The 23,879-nt window shown below is 43.6% G+C and overlaps 2 protein-coding genes across 6 annotated transcripts in view; one reads left to right on the top strand and one right to left on the bottom strand.

Annotated features, from left to right (window-relative positions):
• The window catches only part of macrod2 (mono-ADP ribosylhydrolase 2), a 402,757-nt gene that overhangs the window by 308,300 nt on the left and 70,578 nt on the right, over positions 1-23,879 (bottom strand). The gene's annotated exons all lie outside the window — the stretch shown is intronic.
• flrt3 (fibronectin leucine rich transmembrane 3) lies at positions 9,728-20,294 on the top strand. Its single transcript, XM_070977310.1, has 3 exons — positions 9,728-10,028; positions 15,323-16,043; positions 17,109-20,294. Exon 3 carries the CDS (start codon positions 17,151-17,153, stop codon positions 19,101-19,103), a length of 1,953 nt encoding a protein of 650 aa, XP_070833411.1. The 5' UTR covers positions 9,728-10,028; positions 15,323-16,043; positions 17,109-17,150; the 3' UTR covers positions 19,104-20,294.

The raw sequence follows: 23,879 nt of genomic DNA, 5'->3' as shown, positions 1-23,879 counted from the left end.
GAATGACGTGACTGATCCCCGCCAACCCACTGACAGATCCGGTGACAGAAAAGAACTGTTACTCTGTGCACTTGTGCTTTTGCAGGAATAAGAATCTCCTGCTGGCACAGCAAACAAAGCACTTTGACTTCGCAACTGTAAATCACTTACGCCAGCCTTTAATTACTAACTCCATATAGGCTGAGATTTCGTTGGCATTTTAACAAGAACATTAAGATCAAGAGGAAACATCGTCGACCACGTTTATGAGCACGCTAATGTTGCTCTGTTATTCAGAATATGACAATATTCGGAATTCAATACAGGTCATGTAAACAGCTTTACAACAGTATTTTCCGGATAATTCTGAGATTATTTGGGGTTTTGGGAACATTCATTTGTACTCTTTCTTGTATGCGGCAAGATTGGAATATGTGTCTCAAGTGGGGTGTTAACTGCTGTTTGCAACATAGGGTCTCTTGCCTGTTTATGGTCAGCTCTGTGCATTGCCTTGCCAACAGTTTGCAAGGCTGGGGCACGCACAGAAGAAGAGCCCCCATTTCCAGTCAGCAGAAGAAAAGCACCTACTTAGAACATTATGAACGGCTTCAACAGGTTTTTGAATATGCACAAATATCGCAATGCTGACCTTTTCAAGAAGGTGGTTGAGCAAATGAGAGCGGGAGGCTGTGTTTGTTTATCTGAGTATGCAAGGCTGCATGTGAACGGGAATACTAGTGCAAAAGTCATTTTCATTTACCGTGTAAACAGCTTACAAGCAATATTTCCTTTTAAAAAAAGGGACAGGAGACTGAATATTTTGTGCATGTAAACGTAGTCACTTTGAACAATAGATCAGGAGATCAGAAATGAGCTGCTCAGTCTGCACGGCAAAGTCGGAAGCGAGTACGCTCTTGTGGATAAACAGACAGGAATAAAAAGAGGCTTTCTCAAGGGAATGCTGGATAATTCCCAACTGAGCCCACCGTCTCCCACCCACATGCACACGCACAAAAACAGAAGAGTGAGAATATTCATTAGGAGGATACTGAACTCTAATTAAGCGAGGTGGAAGGAACGCACGCAGGTGTGGGCTGCACCTGGTTTCTTAAAACCCTTGCTTTTCCATGTTGCAACCACACTGGGATGAACACACTCTCCCTTTCTGCAGCTGCAACATCACTCTCAGCCCACAACCCTACTGCTATCGACCTGACACCCTGCGTTTCCGTGCTTCTCGTAGTGCTCCTCTAAGGCGCTGGTGCAGGCGTAAAATGTGACCCAAATGGGAACCCATTCACACAAATGAAGAGACCCAACACACCAGGAGAAGACCCTCCTCCTGCTTGACTGGTGGATAAATTCCTGTTGGTTGGCTCCAGCTCTTCAGCGCAGACAGAAGAAAAATGTCCACAGCAGAGTAAAAAGACCACATGTAAAAACACAGCTGCTTTTTTCCCCTCCTTGAGAATCAAAGACGTTACCAGTCTTCTGATATTTTACTCCAGTCCTCTCCAGAATCAACTCAACAAGCAGAAACATCTAGCTACTGTAGTCTGGCAGCAGGAGAAGCTGCTGGAGATTGATATCAGTCCACGTTATGATCAGCTGTTAATGCACTCAACCTTTAGAGGCCAGTGTCATTTTTACAAGAGCTGTCCTGGAAACACCCAATACAGCTTCTATGGCTAACAGGCCATTTTGGGAATCACCTGTTGCAATGAAGTCAAATCGAAGTCTGTCCAAGTGTCACTATGTGTGTGTGCGCTTGCGTCGCTGTGAGTTAGTGAGAGCATGTGTTTTATCAGTTGCTGCCGCTTGTTTGAACGGAGCCATGATGAAAGCCAAGACAAACACAAGGGAATGTCAACCGAGAACTTAAGTCAACAGACGGAGGCTCAGCTCTGCCGGGGACCCCTGAGAGAGAGGCCACGCCCTCAGACACAGCACCGGGTTGTCTCTCCACCAACCTCCACCGGCAAGACAGGGAGATACTCCACGCAGGGACGGCTATCATCTCTGATAACGTGTTACGACATGGGAGGAGAAAGTGAATTAGGAGACAGAGAGAAGGAAGCAGACAGAGACAAAAAAAAAAAAAGCTCATAAAGAAACGCTGCCAGGCTCTTCTCCAAGCAGAGGCGAGTCAGCTCAGCATACAGGATTAAAGAAGGCAGGGGATAAACACTGTCCAAACACACCACTGAACAAGTACCACTAGAACATGTCCATTTCCGTTCTCTGCTGGTATGAAAAAACAAAACACAATTAGAAATCTTCCTAGCATTTTAAGTGGAGTAACTGATGCAGGCAAAATATTCAAGGCGAGCTGCAAGTACCCGCTAGGAACACTTTGTTGAGATTACAGCCTCATATTTTTGGTCTGGTAATGTACTGTGAAGGCAGGGGAAGGGCAAATGGTAAAGCACGCTGGGCAAACATCTAGCCCTATTCAAGTCAGAGCTGAAGCTTCACTTTTTTTTCTTTGTCCGTTTTTGTGTGGGAAGCCAGTAGAGTGGGCCTGAGTCCCTATTGACTCAATGTGCTGAGACGTTTTCCCTTTTACCAATGCTAAAGTAGGCATGAGCACTAATCCTTAGGGGTTAAATGGAGCCTCCTCTGGGGTTTCCCGATCCTGAGAGAGCCGGGGGCGGCTGCCGCTGCAGCGCACACAGAACTTTAATGTATTTGGCAGAATTTTGGCTCAACTTTTACAAACTACAAAGGAATTCCTGCTCAAAACTTAGTAATGCAACACTGGAAAAGAGTTAAAGAAATTCATGTGGGGTATGCATCTGCTTAATTCAAGGCTTCCCATTGCAGATACTCAGGTGATAGGCATGAATAAGAGAAACGCTGCTGATGACGATAATGATCATGAAATTTTAATGCTCACGTTGGGGAAATTAGGTCGCTGGAGCAGCAAAGGAAAAGTTATAGATGAAAACTGAAGAAGTACAGAGAACTAAATGCCAAACAATTCACATGTACAATAAGAGGACATAGGTGGAGCACTGCAGGAGATAAAAATCGGAACTCAGCACCTGTATTGCAGGTTAGAAGCTGTAACAAACACCTATCCTTGCAGCTGCTCATGTTATCAGTTAGAGTATATTGTTAAACAATATGAAAGATGTTGTACAGAACCCAAAGCCATGAAGAAAGCTTTAGAAGCAGTCCACATGGTCATAAAAAAGACATGGAAATGTCTTTTTTAAACTGCCAAAATGGGTATAGAAGAAAAGCTTTTGCAAATGATGCAGTCACAGTGACAAATGTTTCCAAAAAGGAAATGCCGGCATTTTCCGCATTAACGGTGACCTTTCCAAAGAGAAGGCTTTTTTCAGAGTCTATTGCAATGTTATGCAGAAACTTGATGCAAGCAGCTACAATTCATTCAGTGCAAGGACTGCTGGCCAATAACACCAGCCAGAGAAAAGGACCATTTCCATTTCAAATCACAGCCATTTTCACACCAACACTGAGACTACATCAGCAGCTGCCAAAGTCTGGCAGCTCCTGCCCCCAGTGTTTTTCCCGATCGCCGTGTATAAATTCACATCTCTGTTATTGCCTGTGTGATTGATGTTGGTTATAATGACACTACTTCTATTTACCCAACACATCTACCCATCTCCTCTCTCGGCGATTTGCTGGTTGACTTCCTCTACCTTTTACAGGTTGTCTTTGATGGGTCAGCTTTAAGGAGTTCTTACTGGCCTGTGAAATGCCACAGCTTGGTCTTCATTGTTCATTTGTGAAATTGGAGCATGGAAAGGTATATTTCAAGGCTATGATTTGTAAAATGAAAAGCACTGCACCTGGGTCCAGAGCTTAAACAACACTAAAAATCTATTTTTTTAATGTTGTTTCTCTGCTAGCACAGACATACTTCAAAGATTGTAGAACTTCATAATGATCCTGTAGTCAAGAGCAACGGAAATGTTTAATTTCATCAATGCTCTGCTTTTTGTCATGCTGTGCAATTATCAGCCCTGATGGCAGGTAAAATCTCCTTTTCTCCTCCGAATGGGGTTTTGGAGAATTTTACTAATTTTAGAAAGGGCTGGGGAGGTCTTTTTGTCACCTTTGCCTACATGGTGTGTCTAAATATTACACAAAACTGAATTCAATTTATTTATTCTTGTATTGGACATGTAGAGGAGGAGCATGTCAATGTCCAAAAAGAACATAAACACTCCTCGTACACCATGCCGAAGTCCTCCCACCCCGTCACCATCACCACGAATGTAATACACTCCAGCACACAAACACACCTCTTCCTGCAGATGGTTAACCTCAGAAACACCCCAGTAACAAAAAGAGGGTCTACTCCAGTTACTCCGCATTTAACCGAAAACGTGTCTTTCAAAACTCCACCACAAGCACCTTAAACTCTGGCACTAATAGGAGGGTAGGCGGTCTACGAGTGCTTCTTTCAGGAAAGTCATAAACGTCCCCTTGACTCAACTGGTCCTTTTATTCCCCCATCATCCCGTTCTATAGGCTTCCTTTGAATGTGGCTCTTGGCTGCAGAGGAATACGACATCTGATATTCAAGTCACTCGGGATGAGTGCTGAAGACCTGGTGCCAGACGCTGAGACGCAGACACCTCCCTGTTGTTGGGGTGGTTGGAGGTGTTAAATGAAAACACCTTCAGGTGGAGTTAAATGCCAATTAACTGGCTCCAATTCCTCCGGTTTTCACAATACCTTAAACCGAAGACGCTTCTCGGCACCACAATGATAAAATGTCAGCATAAGTACTCCTGGATAATGAGGATGTATTTCAAGCAAGTGACTGAAGAATCAGTTCAGAGTCGAGCACTGATGTTACAAGATCGCTCTGAAAAACACAGCATGAACATATAAAATTCTCTTATTGCTTTTGTACTTTCCTCACAGTTATTTATTGTGTTCAGCGGCGGAAAGAAAACAGAGATGAGAAATCATTAAAAAAGGGTAATTTTTAGATGTGACTCATGAGAGTAAACAGAGTCGTGCAGATCATAGAGACAACAAAGTCAGAGTTAGTGTTTGGCATAGATAAGTGAACACTTTGATCAACGATGGCAGCTCTGTGTGACGAGACGTCCCGTCTTTAGTGCCCCCCTTCTCTTTGCTCAAAATACTGTTGCCTGTAAACTGCACTTCCTGTATGTGCTCCAATCAAGAGGGCCATTACGGACTTTGAGGTCTCATACAATCTATCTTATCTTATCTAAAAAGAGCAAAGACTTGGTTTGCTTCACTAGATAACATTAGCCCTGACTTCCTCTCCTTACAGCTCTAAACCCTGACTGACCCTTTCATAAGACGCTCAAACTCCTAATCTGAAAGACTAAAACACTGAATTCACCCATATACTGAAGGAATGTCTGTCTGTCTGTCTGTCTGTCTGTCTGTCTGTCTGTCTGTCTGTCTGTCTGTCTGTCTGTCTGTCTGTCTTCAAGGTTCTGTCAGCGCTTGCACAAGCATAAAGAGTCCATAAAGAGAAATGCTGCCATTTAACTAAGGCTGGAGAAAAGATGCTAAGTTGGCTAATTACAGATTTAGTGCAGGAATAGTAAACCAGTTACAAAGCAGGAGAGAAGAGCTTCAATTAGCCACATTAGGGATGTATGCTGGACTGTGAAAACACTGTATGGTAATTCTATCTTTTATCTCCTTTATTGTGCTGATTAGTGCAGCGGAGTGAGGGGGTGCTCTCTCTAATCTGATCACAGAGCATTGTGTTTGGGGTCATTAACCTATAGGAGGTCCTAAGGTTGACAAGTCAGCTCCTACCCCCCTCCACCTTTTTTATGGAACTCGCTCATCCCTGAGTTCCTCTGTCTCTGCAGACAACACAACAGCAACCACAAACAACCAAAGAAAACAAAAGACGAGGGGAAAAACAGCCGACGGAGCAATCTGCATGGCTTGTCATTCTTCCACAAACACAAGGCCCAAATGACTACTGACCGAGGCCCCTGGACTTGCCTAAGCAGCAGGATGTCGGCCTCTTTAGTCTCTGTTGTTGTTGGCTCTTTTCTTTCTCTGGGCTGCATCCTAGTCCGAAGAGATGAATGGGTCAACCTATCCTTCAACATCTGGCATCTGCATCAGAAAAGACCAGTACCTTACTGTATGGCCTAATAGCAACCCTGCCCATGGTCAGGCCCTGGTTCATATAACTGACATCAGCAATCACATGCATAAAGATCCAACAAGCTCCATCAGTCAAAGCTTTTTCTTGCCAACCATTTTGGGCAACACCATGATGCCACATTTACATCTACACAAAGCCACACTAATGAAATCCAACATCTGTCTACATATTTATCCATTCACTGATTTTTTTTTTCCAAAAAGCTTTTTTCTATCCCTGTCACACACATTATACCCTCTGCGAATCAAAAATGTGAATACTCAAGCATAACCAACAGCACCTCTCATCCGCAAATCCTAGTTAAACTGTTGTGATACTGAAAAGCTGCCTGTCAGGATGGCAGAGCGGAGATGAAAGGCCCACAGCAAAGATCGCTGCTGATTGCCTGCAGAGGATGAATATGCAAATAATGCAGAAGGTAAATGAAAAACAAAGCGGGGGGTTTTGGCAGCAGCCTTTTACATGTTCCCCTTTATTTGGCATCGGTTAAGAACACAGAAAGTCTATCAATAATGAATTCCAGTCAGAGCAAGGAAGGAGACATGAGGGGAAATCAGTCTCCATTTTCCCCTGTGAGCCCCTGAGCAGTTTTGGGGCCTATTGTGTTTCACACAAGCTTTTCAGTGAACACATACTCAAGCTTAAGTGACAGATGAACGGAAAATTGAGGGAGATAAAATAATACCCATAAAACCTAGCTTACCCAATCAGACTGGGTCCGCGTGATTTGGCATACAGTGCAGAAAGTAGGGCACCACAGTCTGCCAACTGCAAGCCCTAACTATTGACCAGCAAAGCAAAAAAAAAAAAAAAAAAAAAAAGGAAATCAATCATCTGGTCAAATGTCTGTCATGACGGACAAAAACTGGGCTCAGGGCAGTCTGATATAGGAAAAGACCAAGCGCACAGTTAACAGCTGTTTTGTTGCCACCAGAGCCAAAAGGCACTTTAGCCACCACTTAGCATTTCAAGTGGCTTAACATATTTAGCTATCTTCACAAACGCACACAACAGAGTAGGAAACAACCTTTGTGTTGTCTAAACACCATGAAATTGGCCAGACAGACTAGAGTGCATCTTTGGGAAAGGAGGGCACCCGACCCCTTGAACGAAAGATGGACAGGGCAACAGATTTTCGCTGGTCTTGAGATAACAGAAACCCAACACCCTGGTCCTCCAGTGGGGCTCTTTGTACGTCTGAGAGAGGGTCAATCAACAGCTGCTGACAGATGTGTCTGCAGTAGATCTAGGAGAGGAAGCCACAGTGAGGTCATGCACAGGTTTCTCTGCTCTGTGCCCCCAGAGGGAAGACAGGGATCAAGTCAGGATGTCCGAGCCTGACCTTTTCTCACCTCTCACCTGGACTAATATGATAAGATAGTTAAGCTCATTAACAAAGTAACGAAGCATTAAGCCTCGGTGAGAAAGTTCACAACACAACAGGATGTTTATTTCATACAGATCTGCCTCAGAGTGAGCGGCGAACAGGCAGACGATTTCTATTTGTCTGGAAATCCCATTGTATTTCAAACAGAAGTGAGAGGCACTTTAGCTAGAAAGCAAACAAATCTGAAAAACTCCACTAGAGGTCTAAGCAGTTTTGGCAGATGCTCCAAGCTTAAGTGTCTGTTCAATTAGGCACTCCAGTTAAGATGGCAATCATGGTTTAACAGTGTGCCGATGTGTTGAGGCCGGACTTGGAACACATTCTGTCCTGGCAAAAGAAGTGGGCATGGGATGTCAGCGGTGGTCAGACACTTGGACAGTCGCTCTTGTGTGGTGTGCACTATCCTAATGAGGCAATAACAATTGCTAGGAGTAGAGGTCCATATCAGCTCATGAGCAGACAACGGGAGAACAGAATAGAGAAGGAGAAGTGGAGCGTAAATGCTCATATTAATGAGCTGTGTTTTTGTGTGCACGTCAGGAGGTGAAACACATGAACAGCATTTTCTTTAAGCATGTTAAGTCTTTACGCATTGAAGAATACTGCAAGGTCAGGCTTCTCCATTCACCTGTCAGTAAAATATCGTCGGGTCTTCCTCATGGGCGACTGGACACATATATCAGCTATCGGCGGTAAGCTGAGTCCATTGTTGTTTTTTTTGTGTGATTTTTGTCATTTTATTTTGTTGATTTAATAGTCTGCCACTGAAGGACGAGTGAGAGCCTTTCACAGCACAAAGAGCCCCCTGGCCCACTGCCCGCCACACACACACATCTGCGCAAATATAACATATCACCCAACCAGCCGCACTGTGTCTCTAATGCTACTTTACTGACAAAATTTGTTCTCTTGCTTTACTAATAGTCATTAATTGCTACAGCTGCAAGTTGAGTAACATCTCTCTCACAAACCTGTTTGTTTACTGCAAATGAAAGCAGACCTTCCAGGCATTCACAACTGAATAGCATAATGGGCCAGAGTTGATTAACAAAAAGTGGTATTTAGTGAATGACATGCAGGAGAGGAGTCTCCCCATTACACAGACAGCTGTATGCATCACACAGATCTAATCGTTGAGCCACTGGCATTGACAGGAAGCTGCTGAACGGAGCTGCTCCATTGCAGCTCAGTGCACCGGGCTGTGGCGGCTGCCTTGTCAGGTAGCCGGAGGGGGAGACACTGTGAATGACGCAGGGCAGGAGAGAGTGTTGGCTGGGTCATCTCTGCTGGACAACCCTTTGACTAACAGTGTGACTCACTGCTGCTGTGGGCCTGGAAGGGGGCAAACCCACTGTTTGGCTTCATTTAAACATGAAACCAAAGAGGGTCAAACAGAGAGCAGGACGTTCAAAAGTCAGGTGGTTCAGGTGTGTCAGGGTAACTCTATGCACACAAGCACGGAGGTAGATACATACACAGGACCAAATTCTTTTTGGAAATTATTCTGGTTCACTGTGACTGCTTGATCAAATATTCATGACCTGTCAAAGTTTGAATGTGTTTAAGTGCTTCACACACAGTAAAAGGCAAGGTTTTTATTGGCACAAAATAGGTTGGGTTTACAATTCTCTCTTTCAGAAAACAGCCCCCCAAAATATTTGCAAAGTCTAGATAATACAGATAATTAAGAACACCTGCAACAGAGATAACACGGCCCTGATACCAAAAAACTAATCATAAATGATCCTGAGACATCTCAAACAAATCTCAAATAAATATGCAAATGAAAATTCAAAGAGAGCTGCCAAACCAGTCTTAATCAAACCACTGCCAGCGACAGGCTCTGTGTACCTGCCGTCCTCACCAACACAAGCGCACACACATGCAGTGCTGTGCATTTCCACCTTTTCTCCCTCATCCTCTCTTTTCCTGCCAGTGAGCACGGCTTTCCAACCAGTGGCCGCTCGCTCCTCTTAAGTGCACGCATCTGACAAGGAAGCGAGTGCCTTTCCCCTTCCCTCCACTCCCCCTAGTGTACCCATCCAACACTGCATCGTTCGTGTGCATCTCCCAGAGAGAGAGAGAGAGAGAGAGAGAGAGAGAGAGAGAGAGAGAGAGAGAGAGAGAGAGAGAGAGAGAGAGAGAGAGAGAGAGACCCCTCCCCCGGATGACATCAGTGCTCTACTGAAGCTCGAGGCAAACACAACTCCACATTAGTATTGAGATCTACCCGTTCACCTATTTCCTTGCGCAGCCTACAGATGTGTATGTGTGTGTGTGGGCGCCAGTAAACATCGCAGTGCTGCTACAGATAAACTCCAAACAGCTCTAGCCTTGTCAGTCAGAGAAGGTTTGTTGGAGTTTTTTTTTTTTTCTTTTTGTTGGGGTTTTTTTTTTTGGATCTCAATTTAAATCCTCATAGCCTGGATTGGATTATTATTTTTTCCCCCCGTTGTGAACCCCAATTTAAGAGGATACCTGTTACTTTCCATTTTTTGGTTGATTATAGAGGTAAGTGCGGTTTTGTGCTGCTACAGTCCTGTTGGGAATGCATCCTTTTCATCTTTTTGGATCTTCTCGCTGGCAAACGGAATTCAAAGCCATGCGGAATCCTCAGGAGTTGCTTGTATCTAATTAGTTGCCCTCTTTTCTCCCCCTCTTCCTTTACGTTTTAATACTCGGCCCAGGCGAAAAATACTGTTTCTCTCTGAGGTGACTGCCTCACAGGCGCTTTCAGAGATAGTAAAAAAAAAAAAAAAAGTGGGTGCACTTTTCCTCCAAACAACCTTAAGCTCTTCTATTACTTTACGCACTGCAAATCAATCTGCTCATCTTGTCCGACACAAATCAGACTTAAACAGATAATTCATGTCTCTCGTCACCTCCAGCCCCCCCTCACGCCTGCAACTTGCTGCTTCGACCCTGCGCTGCGTCCCTCTTGATTCTGCATGTATCTAACAGAGAGCACAAACACCAGGTCTCCTGTTTTTTCCCCCTCTCCCGTTTCACACTCTGTCTGTAGAGATGAATTTCTTGTTGCGACATGCTGAATTTGCTTTTTGATCACACTCTTCCTCCGCCTCAGTACACCGGTCAAAACACGGGAAAAGCACTTAGCAGAGCAACAGGGACGTCTGAAATCTTTCCGTTCCTGACTTCAGCCCTCGATGTCTCCAACCCAGTGGGGACAGAATCGGTGGTGAATACGCAGACTTGATAGGATTAGGGGACCGTGTGGTTTAGTCTCGGTGTCGCAGCCCGAGAAGACACCCCGGTGAGCAGCTGAAATTGCAGCGCACATCCCGCGGAGCTGGACGTGAAGGGGGCAGCTGGAGAAGCTCCGCTAAATGCGTCTCCGGCGTCACTGTCTGGACGCCTCGGACCAGCTCCTTTTCATAACCTCCTGCATTCAGATATACTGTGTGCAACTGGAAGCTTGTCTGCGAATAATACCGACGGCCCCCTCCCTCAAAAACAAACCTCACATACGCTGTGAGAGCTTTAGGGCGCAGTCATGAAGCTCCCCTGAAAATGCACAAAATAACATGAATTGAAGTTTCATGAGCACCAGTTTGCACATAAGCAGCGGCTCATTTAACGCAGGCAACATACGGCACCGTTACACTGACAATGCCTCCAAACAACTACCTGACATCTGTGCGCAGTTGCAGCTCTGACATGACTGTCATATTAATAAGCCTCCAGAAATAAACGCGTTAATACCCTCGTCTCCTTTCTAATGTCAGTTTATCATGCTACTGAGGTAAAAGTGCGCTGCTCGTTTCCTCTCTCCATGCAAACCTCATATTTACCCCATTAGAACAATGCAATGAAGTGTGCACCTTCAATTCTCATGCACTGTATTTAAGCTGAACGCCTTATTGGCAACACCAGGACGTGGCCAGTTATTAATCCAATTTAACACAGCCTTTTATCTTCATGAGAAGATAAGGTCACCCTGGCTTTAAACAATGACTGATATATGGGCTATTTATATATGGTCACAGCCTGATTACAGTAAATCACTAATAGCGTAGGCAAACCTGGCTTGAATTGTCAAGCATCGTAACGGTAGCTCTTTGTTGTTCAGCGTGTTTGAGAGACAAAGAAATAAATAGCCTGTTAAACACGGCAGACATGAGGACAGACCCAATTGTCTTCAGTGATGACTGCCTGAGGCAAAAGTCCCCAGTCAATTGCTTTCAGAGGGAATTCACATTGCAGATTAACAACTAACCAGGTCACTACAGACAGAATCATGTATTCCCAGAAAGTTAAAGCATGAAATATGAATGACAAAGTAATACTAAGACTTTCAGAACTACCAAGACACATTTCAGATTCAACACAGTCCTGTGAGGAGGCCTAATTCAGTTCTTTTCATTCTTTATTTAGCCTCTGATCTTTTAACATCGATTCCAAGCTTTAAGAGGCAAATCATTTCACGGTGCTTACTAAAAGAGAAGGTGTAAACACGCTGCAGAGCATAAATATCACAGGAGCAACCTTTGCAAACAATATGACTCAGGGAAAACTGCAGATGAGCCAGTAGTGAGGTTAACAAATCTGTGTTGTAGGTAGGTGTCTGGCCTGTGCTTGTTGGGCTCCTGTGTGGAACTTAACATGGGTATCCAGTGTTTTGCTGTTTGCTTGTCACATACAGACACACACACACGCATTTCATTTTGCAGTGCCTACCACCCCCATGTGGGGAAAAACCACTGCAGCTGCTACAGATCTCTCCTTTCAGGCTGTTACAAAAGAGAGACCCCCGTCTGTCCCAGGCCTCTCTGTGCTCTTAATGGGCCAGCAAAAGTATCATCTGTTCAGCCCATCTAAAGACAGCGCCAGGAGGCCACATACCAAATCTGTGAAACTATCAGAGATTTTCTCCCATTTTCTCTCCGGTCTAAACGTGTTGAGTGTCCCTGTGAATTCAGATGTGACCATGAATGTTCCATTGTGTCTCTGCGCCACAGCAGGCCGCTGGCCGGTGTCTTCACGTACAACTTACTCATATGGAAATCGGTGGCAGACGAACGCTGACAAAAACTCACCTCGTGTGAGAGCAGAGAATCACGAAACCAAGAAATTAGATCCGAGAAAACACAAGTGGACATTTTGCTTTCCTATCAGATCAGCTCCAACTGTCCTTCCCCAAAATAAGTCCATTTATTTGCATGATCATACGGTCATTAATAATTCATGTTTTTCAGCCTTATTTGAGCTTATCACCTTGCCAAGCAATGTTGCAAAGAAAACACATTTTCAAATCCAAAATCTGCTTTAAAAAAAAAAAAAATCAGATTAACATCATTATGTGCAATCAATCATAATTCAAAACTATATTATGAATTAGAGTGAATAATCAACAACAGATACAAACAACATTGATTTCCCAATGGAGAGCTCTGCTGTGGTTCAAAATTAATTTCAGGGCTCATGAATAATTTAACAGCCAGCCATTACTACTTCTACAGCTCTCTCCCCCTAAATGCAGCCTGTGTAATATTATTCTGTATTTTACGGAACTAAAAGTCATTATAATCTGCAATACTTTTGACAGGCATGAAATTGTTTCTATTTGAGTTTTTCCAAAGCCTTTCTTGTGCAGCGTATGACTAGGGGGCACAAAGTCTTGGGCTCTGTTATTGCAGACTAATGTGCATTTATGCGTGTTTAGCTCACAATGGCTATCAGTGTCCAGCTTTGTGTGAACCTCCCACGCTCTCCACTGAAAGGTAACTAGCTGTATACACACGCACAATTTTACCAGGATGCTCAATTTAACTTTGCCAGTTCGGATTAAATGAAGCAGAAGTCACTTTGACTGCCAGAGAAATCTCCTGTCGGCCGGCAGAGCTTATTAGAACGATGGAGAAAGACATCCATCACTAAAAATGTTTAGCCTCCATTGCTCTCAAAATGATTATGTGCACAGGAACATAGCGTGCGTGTGTGTGCAGCTGCGTACTTTCACATGTTTCTTACAAAATTGGCTGTATTAATTAGAGGAATTTTCATATTGCCTCAGTATAATGTTTTAATACGTAAGCCCCCTCTGTTGAGGCTACAAGGTCCACATGCTTGCCTTGTAGCAAACAATGGAGAGGGGCCACTCTCCTGAAATCCGATGAGCTTGGAAAAAAGAAAAAAAAAAAACAGCCCAGCACCGAGGCCTGACTCTGCTCCTCGTAAAGTTTGCAAGATGTACATGGTTCAAAGCAGGCGTCTGATAAATCACCCACAATACAGCATGACACTGAGGCTCTAGATACATTATACTACAGTATGTTTAAAATAAATACAAATGAATAACCATGTCTGTTGTCCCTTCCACTGGACACCGATTCTGTTATCTCGGCAGGTAAGAGAGATGCAGTGGCCAAAAAAGGCAAACTCACCGGAAATGTTGCACCGTACCATATATGGGGTTATTTATGCAGAGAATCATCCTGTCTCACAACCCTAAAAGCCTATTATTCCTGAGTGCAGATAGGTCTCTGCCGGGTTCCTTTGATAAGACAGAAATGCAGAGGCTATTACTTCCCTTTATGTAATACTAAGAATTCAAAGATTCAAATCAAGACTACATACTTAACAATATTCAGACGATGGAGAACTTTACAAAATGAGGTGAAAAGGGATATTTAAAATTGAAATAGCTTGACTAAGTGCTGCATTAAAAGTTCATTCCAACAGAGAGACAGCACATATCCTTCTATCATCCTGCCATTTTCTAAAACTCCATTACCAAATTTCATCTTTTTTTCCCCCGTCACACTCCTTTATTCCAGAAGTTAGTAGAGGTCACATCTGGTGCTTTTTCCCCAGACTCTAATCTACTACTAATGTAATACTGGACTGAGGGGCCATGTTTAGATGGAACAGAAGGAAGGGGGGCATTATTATTAGACAGCATCTCAGGAGTTGTAATCGAGTTACAAGCCTCTCAAATTCCCTAATCTTCTCCTTGTCATGGGCTACAACTGTTAAACGGCTGCTCCCCCCTCGTTACTAATTTCGCTTTACATGTTTTACAGCAAACAGTGGCAGCCAGCAGGTCACATGGATGGTTACGTATAATGACACAAAGCTATTGTGTTGCAAGAGGAAACGTAACATTTTCTTTGGCAAAGGAAATTCTATTTTTACAAACAGAAACAGCGTGCACAGAATGTATAGAGAGGATAGGGTGGGGGCAAGGGGTCATGGAGAGGAGCTGGGAGTGACTGGGATGGATGCAACAGCCACCCTCTTCTCCATGCAAAATTCAAATGGCCGTCGTTCATCATGTGTGCTCTGTAACGATGTAATTCAGCACTGAAGGGATTTGGGTTTCCTCTTACGTAGACTTGCGTTGTTTTTAAGATAGCGAAGACTGCATTTTTTAGGGTCTCGGTCTCTTGTAATACACCAAAAGCTCAGCTAGGCAGTGAAGTGGACTGAGTAGGGCACAGGGGCTCCACCCTCAGCCATTGTGTTGTGGTCTAGATCACTGTTGTCTTTCATATGCACACATTCTTTCTTGTATCACCATAGAAAAGAAATGTGGCCTGTTCAACTAGCAGTACGTTAAAGGTCAACAGTCTAAATCATAGGCCAGGAGGAAGGGTATTTCTAAATAAGAATATCACAATGTAAGGGAGGTCAGAGTTCTTTATCAAACACATTCCTAACCTTAATTAGATTTCTTTTTATGTTTTCTATCAATTGTGGAAGATTACTCTCCCATTGCCTTCAAACATTATTATGTAATTTCAGAATGGGTGCGCTGAACATGTTTGTCTTTGGTTATTTTTCAGAGCCCCATCCCATGTGTGAGGAGGGCACAGTATGAGTCAAGCTGCAGAAGCGTGAGGGGAGGCTGCGTCCAGAAGGATAAGCACCTCGTCCTGTTTTGCTCCGTAGAGGAAAGGAAAGCATTCGTTATCGGCTTCAGGAGAAGGGACCAGAGCCCTGGATTAATGTGTATACAGGCTCGACAAGGGAGCAGAGGATTCTGGGCTACCTGAAGACCTGGAGTACACAAGTGAACAGGCCTGGATTGAGCCTGTGGCACAGGGGGATTGGCATGGCTCAGACCAGCTTTGTGTCAACTCATCATGCCTGTCGGGCCTGATTGCAGAAAGGAGCCTTTGCTAAAGCTCACCCCGTCGTACACACGGATCACTATACAACACCCCAAAAATCTCATTTGCAGTTATGGCTGTTGAGCTTGACAATTTCAACGGCCATTAGGATTTTTAATATTACCTGAGAGCGCATTCTTTGTCAGTGAGAGGGGATGCTTTTTCTCCAGGCTTATCTGCCATGGTAAAGGCATTGAAAGCATGAGCCTCTGACAACACAGAGGAGGTCATCGTCCAAACAAGGATCAGCTCAGCAAACACTGACCAGGTCAGGATATCACCAGAAACCCCTCGGACAAACTTTTCCTTTCAGGAAGGATAAGAGGAAATTCAAGAGGAAATCTTGATTGGATTTTTGGTGGCCGGAGAGGATTTACCACGTCGTATAAATCAGGTATGACAAATACGGATGGCTTTGCTTCTTTCCACTTCACTGATCAGACCACAATTTCTAATGAGACGTGCAGGAAGGGAGGTGATGGCCAGATTGCATAATTAAAGCAATAAATCAGTATTATCCTAATTAAAAGGTAACTACACATTGATAGTGAAGAAAGAGACAGACAACCAGACGGCATCTTATGCTTTACACCACGGTTTTGTTCATTTCAAGGCCATCCACCATAATTTTATGAATTGTGAAACGTAATGCTAAATTTTTCAATATGTAGATTTTTCCAAACAATTAAACCCATCACAATTACAGCAAAGATCATTAATTAATAGTTTTGTGCTAGATTAAATAAAGCTCACAAATTTTATCTCCCCCTCCCCCCTAAAACTGTTTCAGAAACAGAGATCTGCTTGGATCTCAATGTGGTAAAGACTTTAATTAGGGGAGAGAGATTTCTTTTTTACCTTGTAAGAGGCCAGTTAAACTCCAGAATTTGAATGGTGAAGGGCATGGGGAATGATCTAACAGGATTTAAGAGTATGTCGGTTCCACAACAGTTCATCAACAAAGCCTGACTTTGTTCACCCTCGTGGTCTGAAGCGATGAATGGCAGCCTTGAGATACAGAAACGTGTAAAACAACTAGGGAACGCTATTACATTTCACAAGTCAAGGCCAAAAAGCCAAAGCACAGAGATTCAATTCACAGAGCTCACAAGTTGGAACATTTCTGATGAAAAGGAAGAAAACAAAAAGTTGTTCTATTTCTAATGCAGGTTACTTTTTAAACTTCAAACGCTCAGAAATGTATAGATGATGTAAAGTCAGCTCTGAAGTAAATAGTTTATTGTTAAGTAAAGCTCCACTTTGTTTTCACTGTCTGGCAATCCTAATTATCAATTCATATCAATTTAATAGGAGGAATTCAAATTGATTCTTTCAGGAGTTGTTTAATCTACAAAGTGCTGCAGGCAGCATTTCAAACACCCAGCAATTATGAGAACAGGAATTTGGCTCTCCTTTAAAGGACTTGTGCATTAAATGTACCCTTGTGTCTTCTCCCCAGGGGCTCTTGAGTGATTAGACTGCCAGGCAACACAGCTTCAAGATGGTGCGTCAATGCAAGGCCTTTATCCTCTTCCTCATCAGGATCGGGCTGCTGCTAGGTCTTGCTAACCCCCTGGTGACCTCCGCCTCATGTCCATCAGCTTGCCGCTGTGATGGAACATTCATCTACTGTAATGACCGTGGCCTGACTTCCATCCCTACTGGTCTACCCCATGATGCTACAGTGCTCTTCCTGCAAAACAATCGCATCAAGAGTTCAGGCATTCCTGCAGAGCTCCGCAGGCTCTCAAATGTGGAGAAGATCTACCTTTACTGCAACAATCTGGATGAGTTCCCCACTAACCTTCCCCTTGGGCTTAAAGAGCTTCACCTTCAGGAGAACAACATTCGGATGATTACCCATGCCTCTTTAGCCCAAATTCCCTACATTGAAGAACTACACCTGGATGATAACTCTGTCTCAGCAGTCAGCATAGAGGAGGGGGCCTTCAGGGACAGTAATCACCTGAGACTACTTTTTCTCTCCAGAAACCACCTAAGTACCATCCCTTCAGGCCTACCCATGAGCATTGAGGAGCTGCGCTTTGATGACAACCGCATCTCCTCCATCTCAGAGCAGTCATTGCAAGATCTCATCAACCTGAAGCGATTAATACTGGATGGTAACCTGCTCAACAACCGCGGGATTGGGGAGATGGCTTTCGTCAACCTGATCAACCTGACTGAGCTCTCGCTTGTGAGAAACTCCTTGACATCACCGCCAGCCAATTTGCCAGGCACCAGTTTGGAGAAGCTGCAGCTACAAGATAATCACATCAATCGGGTCCCGCCTGGGGCTTTTGCCTTCCTTAGGCAGCTGTATCGCCTGGACCTGTCTGGCAACAACCTGAGCAGCCTCCCCCAGGGTGTATTTGAAGATCTGGACAATCTCACACAGCTCTTGCTACGCAACAACCCCTGGCAATGCACTTGCAGGATGAAATGGGTGCGTGATTGGCTGCGGTCATTGCCATCTAAGGTGAATGTACGTGGCTTCATGTGCCAGGGTCCTGATAAGGTCAAAGGCATGGCAATTAAAGATCTAACTACAGACATGTTCGACTGCACAGATTCAGAGCTCAGCCCCACATACGAGACCAGCACAGTCTCCAACACTTTACGCCCATCACAGCCCCAGTGGCCCTTGTTTGTGACTAAAAGGCCTGTAGTAAAAGGGCCTGACACCGGTAAGAACTACCACAGCACTACCGCCTCTTCAGGCAGAAAGATCATCACCATCAGCGTGAAGTCAAGTAGTGCAGATACAATACACATATCATGGAGGGTGTCACAGCCCATGACTGCCCTACGGCTCAGCTGGCTAAAGCTGGGACACAGCCCTGCCTTTGGCTCCATCACTGAAACCATTGTGCAGGGGGAGAGGAAGGAGTACCTGCTCACTGCGCTGGAGCCAGAGTCTTCCTATAGGATATGCATGGTTCCCATGGAGACCAGCAACATTTACCTGTCAGATGAGACCCCTGTGTGCATAGAGACAGAGACTGGCTCTCACAAATCATACAACCCGACCACAACTTTAAACAGAGAGCAGGAGAAAGAGCCTTACAAAAATTCCAGTCTGCCTTTGGCTGCCATCATCGGAGGGGCTGTGGCTCTTTTGGCAATAATCATGTTGGCACTGGTGTGCTGGTATGTCCACAGGAACGGTTCACTTTTTTCCAGGAACTGCACCTACAACAAAGGCCGTCGGAGAAAGGATGACTATGCTGAGGCTGGCACTAAGAAAGACAACTCCATCCTAGAAATACGAGAGACTTCTTTTCAAATGATACCTATAAATCACCTGCCTGTGTCCAAGGAGGAGTTTGTGATACACACGATTTTCCCGCCTAATGGCCTGAGTTTATACAAAAGCCCACACAGTGAGAACAATATTAACAACAGGAGCTACAGAGACAGTGGAATACCAGATTCAGACCATTCCCATTCATGATATTGCGCATGGCCGTTAATGATGAGTGCGCAGCTTAAACAGAGTGGCAAGACTTTTACAAAACACTGGATATATAAGACTAAGGAAGCAATGTTCTGTACATTTGCCATATAATTTATATTTAAGGACATTTTATGAAGACGGAGAACGTTCCAGTTGCAGGCCATCACTGAACCATCAGTGGGTATTGTAACTAACTGCAATTCTATATTTTAGGGATTTGTAGTAATTTGTACTGTATTTCCTTTGCTTAAGGTTATCGACCAACTAAAAGAAACTCTGTGTTCTACTGAGATTTGATGACTTGTCAACTGTGAAAGTGGGTTTTCATTGCTGTGTTGAACAATCAGACCTTAGAAAACCTTGTAGTATAAGCACAGGTCATTCTTTTAACTTTGTGGCTGTCTGAAAAACAAAAAGGCAAAAAAATGACATGAAGTAAACTGAGGCACAGCTGATCAACTAATTTGCAAAGCAGGCATGTTGCCCTCTAAAAAAATGAGCTGTCAGCAGCTGTCTCCACATACGATGGACCAAGAGTCTTGCTCTAGTATTCATCTGGTATGGAGTAGGAATAGTGAAAGATGAGGTGCCATGCTTTATTTCTCTGCTTTGTTCAGTGTGTGATTTTTTTTTCTGTTTGCAAGAACAAGAAACACAGCAAAGCAACCCATATAGGGTTCCAGTGTTTTTGATAGGATTGTAGGCCACAGCACAGGGCAGATAAAGCACACCGACCTTAAGGGGCTCTCTGCTCCTCAAAGCAAGTAGACTGGACAGGCTGACACAGAGGACCCCCCACTATCTCTATTTGTACAAGCCAACAATGGCCAAACGACAATGGCGGCATTCTTTAGTACCATGTACCATACGTCATTCTAGTCACCAGGCCAAAAAGACAAAACATGTTGGCTTTCGTTAGAAATACCACAGTGGCAGCAACTCCTTGTTATGAGTATTATTTTGTATTATTTTCCAAATGAACACACTTTTATGTTTCCACAATTTGAAGTTAACTGTTCTTAACAATTGAAAACCAAAGTGCATTGTATGCCCTTTGGCCAGTCTTGTATGTGCCTTGATCCAATGCTTATTGTATTTAGCTTTTTAAGAAACCAGTGACTTTTTTTCATACACACTTGAATATGAAAAATATTGGTCATATTACAAAATAAAAGTGAACAAAAATAACTGTTCTTCCTTACCTTGAATATAAAAAAACCCCACTCAAAATAATATTTCCTTTCTCTTTTATGGTTCATGCTATGCTATGTTTTTCTGTGATTGCTTGCTTTATTTTTTCTACTCTAGAGAATTCTATCTTGTTACAAATGTGAACTACCCTGGAGCAAAAAAAGAAAGCTATAGGGGACCTGTTATTCATTCATATCTCAAATTACCGTCAAGCCACACAATCTAAAAACGGTGGTACATGAAAAATATAATCTGCTGCATTTTTACCCTTCACAAAGATCTTGACTCATAGCCTTAAAACCACATCTCCCCTTCCAAGACATAGTGAACTCTTTAACAATAAAGTCAGATACTGTTCTTGAAACCCAGTTTTCCACTTCATGGGCAGTCTGCAGAGCAACATCTGCTTGAGGCTGCTGCTGTTCTTTCGTGCAGTGAAGCCATGTGTGACTTATCCGATTGGCCAGAGAGAGAAATGTCACAGTAGAGTAGAAATAGGGCTTTGGAGAGATTGGACTCGAGGGTTTGATGAACCTCCCAGGCACCAGGGCAACAGAAAACTAATGACGAGCCACCATATGGAGGGGTGGTACAGGCGGACCCTGATGGGGATGCCCGTCCCTGCAGAGGACAGAGTATATATACACTGCTCCGGGCTCCAGGCAGCACACTTAATGACATGGTTGCAGGTCACCCGGGCAAGGGCCCATGAAAAGGTACACATGCAAAAGCAGTAAAATAGCCTATTAGCCCATTTTACAGATGTACCCAACAGACCATCTTGTGAAAGCTAACATAAAGTTAAGGCATTTCAGATTATGCTCTCAAGACACTAGCATTAATTGCGCTCTTGCACAAAAAGCAGTATTCAGAATGTATCACAAAAAATATCACAAACCCACATTCACACACCCACAAGCTTTTAACACAGTCAGAGCTTTAATTACAGTAAGGGGAGCTGCTAAAAGCTGCACAAGCTATCCAAACCTTAAGTATACACTATCCCTGCCCTTTACACTAAATATATATCACATTAACTTGGAATCAGTGTAGACAGGCGGTCTACTTTTAGAACACTGAATAGTAATAGTTTCCATATGAATGTCATTCTTTGACTGTTAGTCCTATCTTATTTGACTACACAAAACTCAGTGATAAAACTTTGGGATGGAATGGCAATTTTTATTTTTATTATACTGAAATGAGCAAAGCTTCCTCATCAGAGATACCATTAATCATCTCTTTATAGCGGCCTTTTCCAGAAACACAAAAGAAACAATATAACGTGCTATAAAATGTTTTAAGGTAAAGTAAGTAAACCAAATCAAAAACTGTATGGTTTTCTCATTGCTATTGTCAGCCTAGCTGAAAATGTGAACGCAGGGATCCCAGCTGGCTTCACAGCATCAGCTTCTCACTGATAAATGAGGTGGCTCTACAAATGTTGAGAAATGGAAAAACGCTCTAGTGCTTGAGCACAGCTTCCACATGTTTAGTAACTGCAAGAACCTCTTAAAATGTTTAAAAAGGCTGTGTTATTTTTGACTCAAACATAGTCTACCGATGAGCTCACTACAGTTTCTTTTGTTAGAACAGCAGTCTTTTATGTGTTATTGATTAGCTTAAGCACGTAAATTTCTCACATAAAGGTTGGAGTAACTGAAGTATGCTGACCACTTTAAAGCTCGGAGGATGAGCAGCTCGCTCCCACATTTTCTCTCACCTGTGTGATAAATTACACTTTAGCCACATGGTGAAAGGAGCATGCTATTGTTGTGACTTTCACAGAAAATAATATATTAACCAGAGCATCTTTGTGCATTTTGGCTGAATCAAGTGTGAGGCAAAATTGATGAACCAGACTCCTGACGACCCTGTGCGACCTCACTTATCACTCATGACCCTTGACCCAGCTGCCCCTTTAAACAATTCCTTAATCACTCTCATGTTCTCACTGAGGTAAGACAAGGCTTTAAACATTACAAGATGCCACATGCATTTGTCTCCTGTGTGACACACACAGAGCCTAATTATGTTTGTCTTTTATGTAACCCAGAGAATAAAACTAATGGGGCAGCTGCACTGTCTGCCCCAGGCTGCTGTTATTCCTTTTGTAATGTACTGGTCAGGCAGCCGGTCACATTTGCATTCCTATAGATGCTCGTATCAAAGCGCCTCCGGATGACCTCAGCGTCGTCAGGAACTGGGCATGGTTCTACTCCGTCAGCACCATTAGTAGGATCAAAAAAGCACAGGCCATGTGGCCCTATGACTGATTAGAGGTCAGTGAGGTAAGGTCAGACTAAGTTCAAGGATCTCAAGAGATGAAAAATGGATGCATATCAGTGCCCACAAAACATGGCCAGTCATCAGGGACTCCGACATGCAAACTGTCCACCATAGGGATGCTCTGCTCAGGAGAGGACCCCCTGGCATTCATTATAGGGCATTTTTAGCAGGGACGCAAGAAGTTAAGGGCGAAAAATACTACGAACAAAAGGTCAGATGTTGAACTAATGGCTTAATCGCCTGCAGAATAAAACAAAGGCTCACAAGATAAAGTTAAGCCAAAATGATGCAGAGGGGACCAATTTGAGCTTTTTTGTTTTTGTGATTTTCAAGTCAGCATGACAGACTAGTTAATAAACTCACCAGAATTAGAGAAATCACTTGGATTTGACACAAGGGTAACAGAAATCAACAGTGGTGGAATGGAACCAAAGTTAAATACTTCACATACTACATATGGTCACAATGTACAGTCAGAGGGGATGTCTCACAAAACCGAAGCATATTGATCGTTTTGTTCTAAAAGGAGTTTCATAAGAATAAATGTCCCTTCTTTTAAACTCTTGTTAAAAGTGTGCTTCATCAACACTAGTTGGCTAGTATGCCAAAAACAACCACACATTCAAAACAAAAATAAAAAGGGCGCTTGCTGTTCCCTCTCCCTCACATCCTGTCGCACACAGCCTGCACATCAAACAGACCCATGATTTAATGGCCTCTCGATGCTGTGCGGCGTGGTGCTGAGGTCTCAAACCCAAACCCAGGCCCAGGGCCTCCCACAAAGTGCACGTTTGCCAGTGTGTAAAATTTGCATATATTGTGTATGTGTGTGTCTGTGTGTGTGCCTGTGTGTGTGTATGAGGTATAAAAAGAAACAGCGACGGTTGACGCTCTGATGTGAAGTGCTTGAATTTAACATTTATGCTCTGGCACAGCGCGTGTGATTCATTCACATCACCTGAATCTTATTGGCTCTTTACATTTATCATTCAAATGTGCTGTTACTAATGCACACATGCTTGTGAATGTCTAGGTGTGGTCTACATGCAAACGAGTGTCTCTGATGAGAATTGCAGATGGGGAGGGATCCTCAAAGACGTCTCAGCACACATGACAGTCGTTTGATCAGTCTGGTACACTTTGCAGTGAACAAAAGGAGGTGAAAACTGAGAGCCTGAGTCTCAAAAAAAGGGGATGTTTTTGATTTTCAAGCCATCGTCATCACCCATTCATGATTGCATTTGACAATGACAGGCTCGTGCCAACCAATGCTACTGTCTGCATGAATGAGTG

The sequence above is a fragment of the Chaetodon trifascialis genome, chromosome 13 (assembly GCF_039877785.1).
Source record: "Chaetodon trifascialis isolate fChaTrf1 chromosome 13, fChaTrf1.hap1, whole genome shotgun sequence".
Taxonomy (NCBI): domain Eukaryota; kingdom Metazoa; phylum Chordata; class Actinopteri; order Chaetodontiformes; family Chaetodontidae; genus Chaetodon; species Chaetodon trifascialis.
This window is presented reverse-complemented; position numbering and strand designations above follow the sequence as displayed.

Excerpts from the sequence above, each read along its gene's own strand:
- flrt3 (XM_070977310.1), top strand. The coding sequence starts at position 17,151 with ATGGTGCGTCAATGCAAGGCCTTTATCCTCTTCCTCATCAGGATCGGG.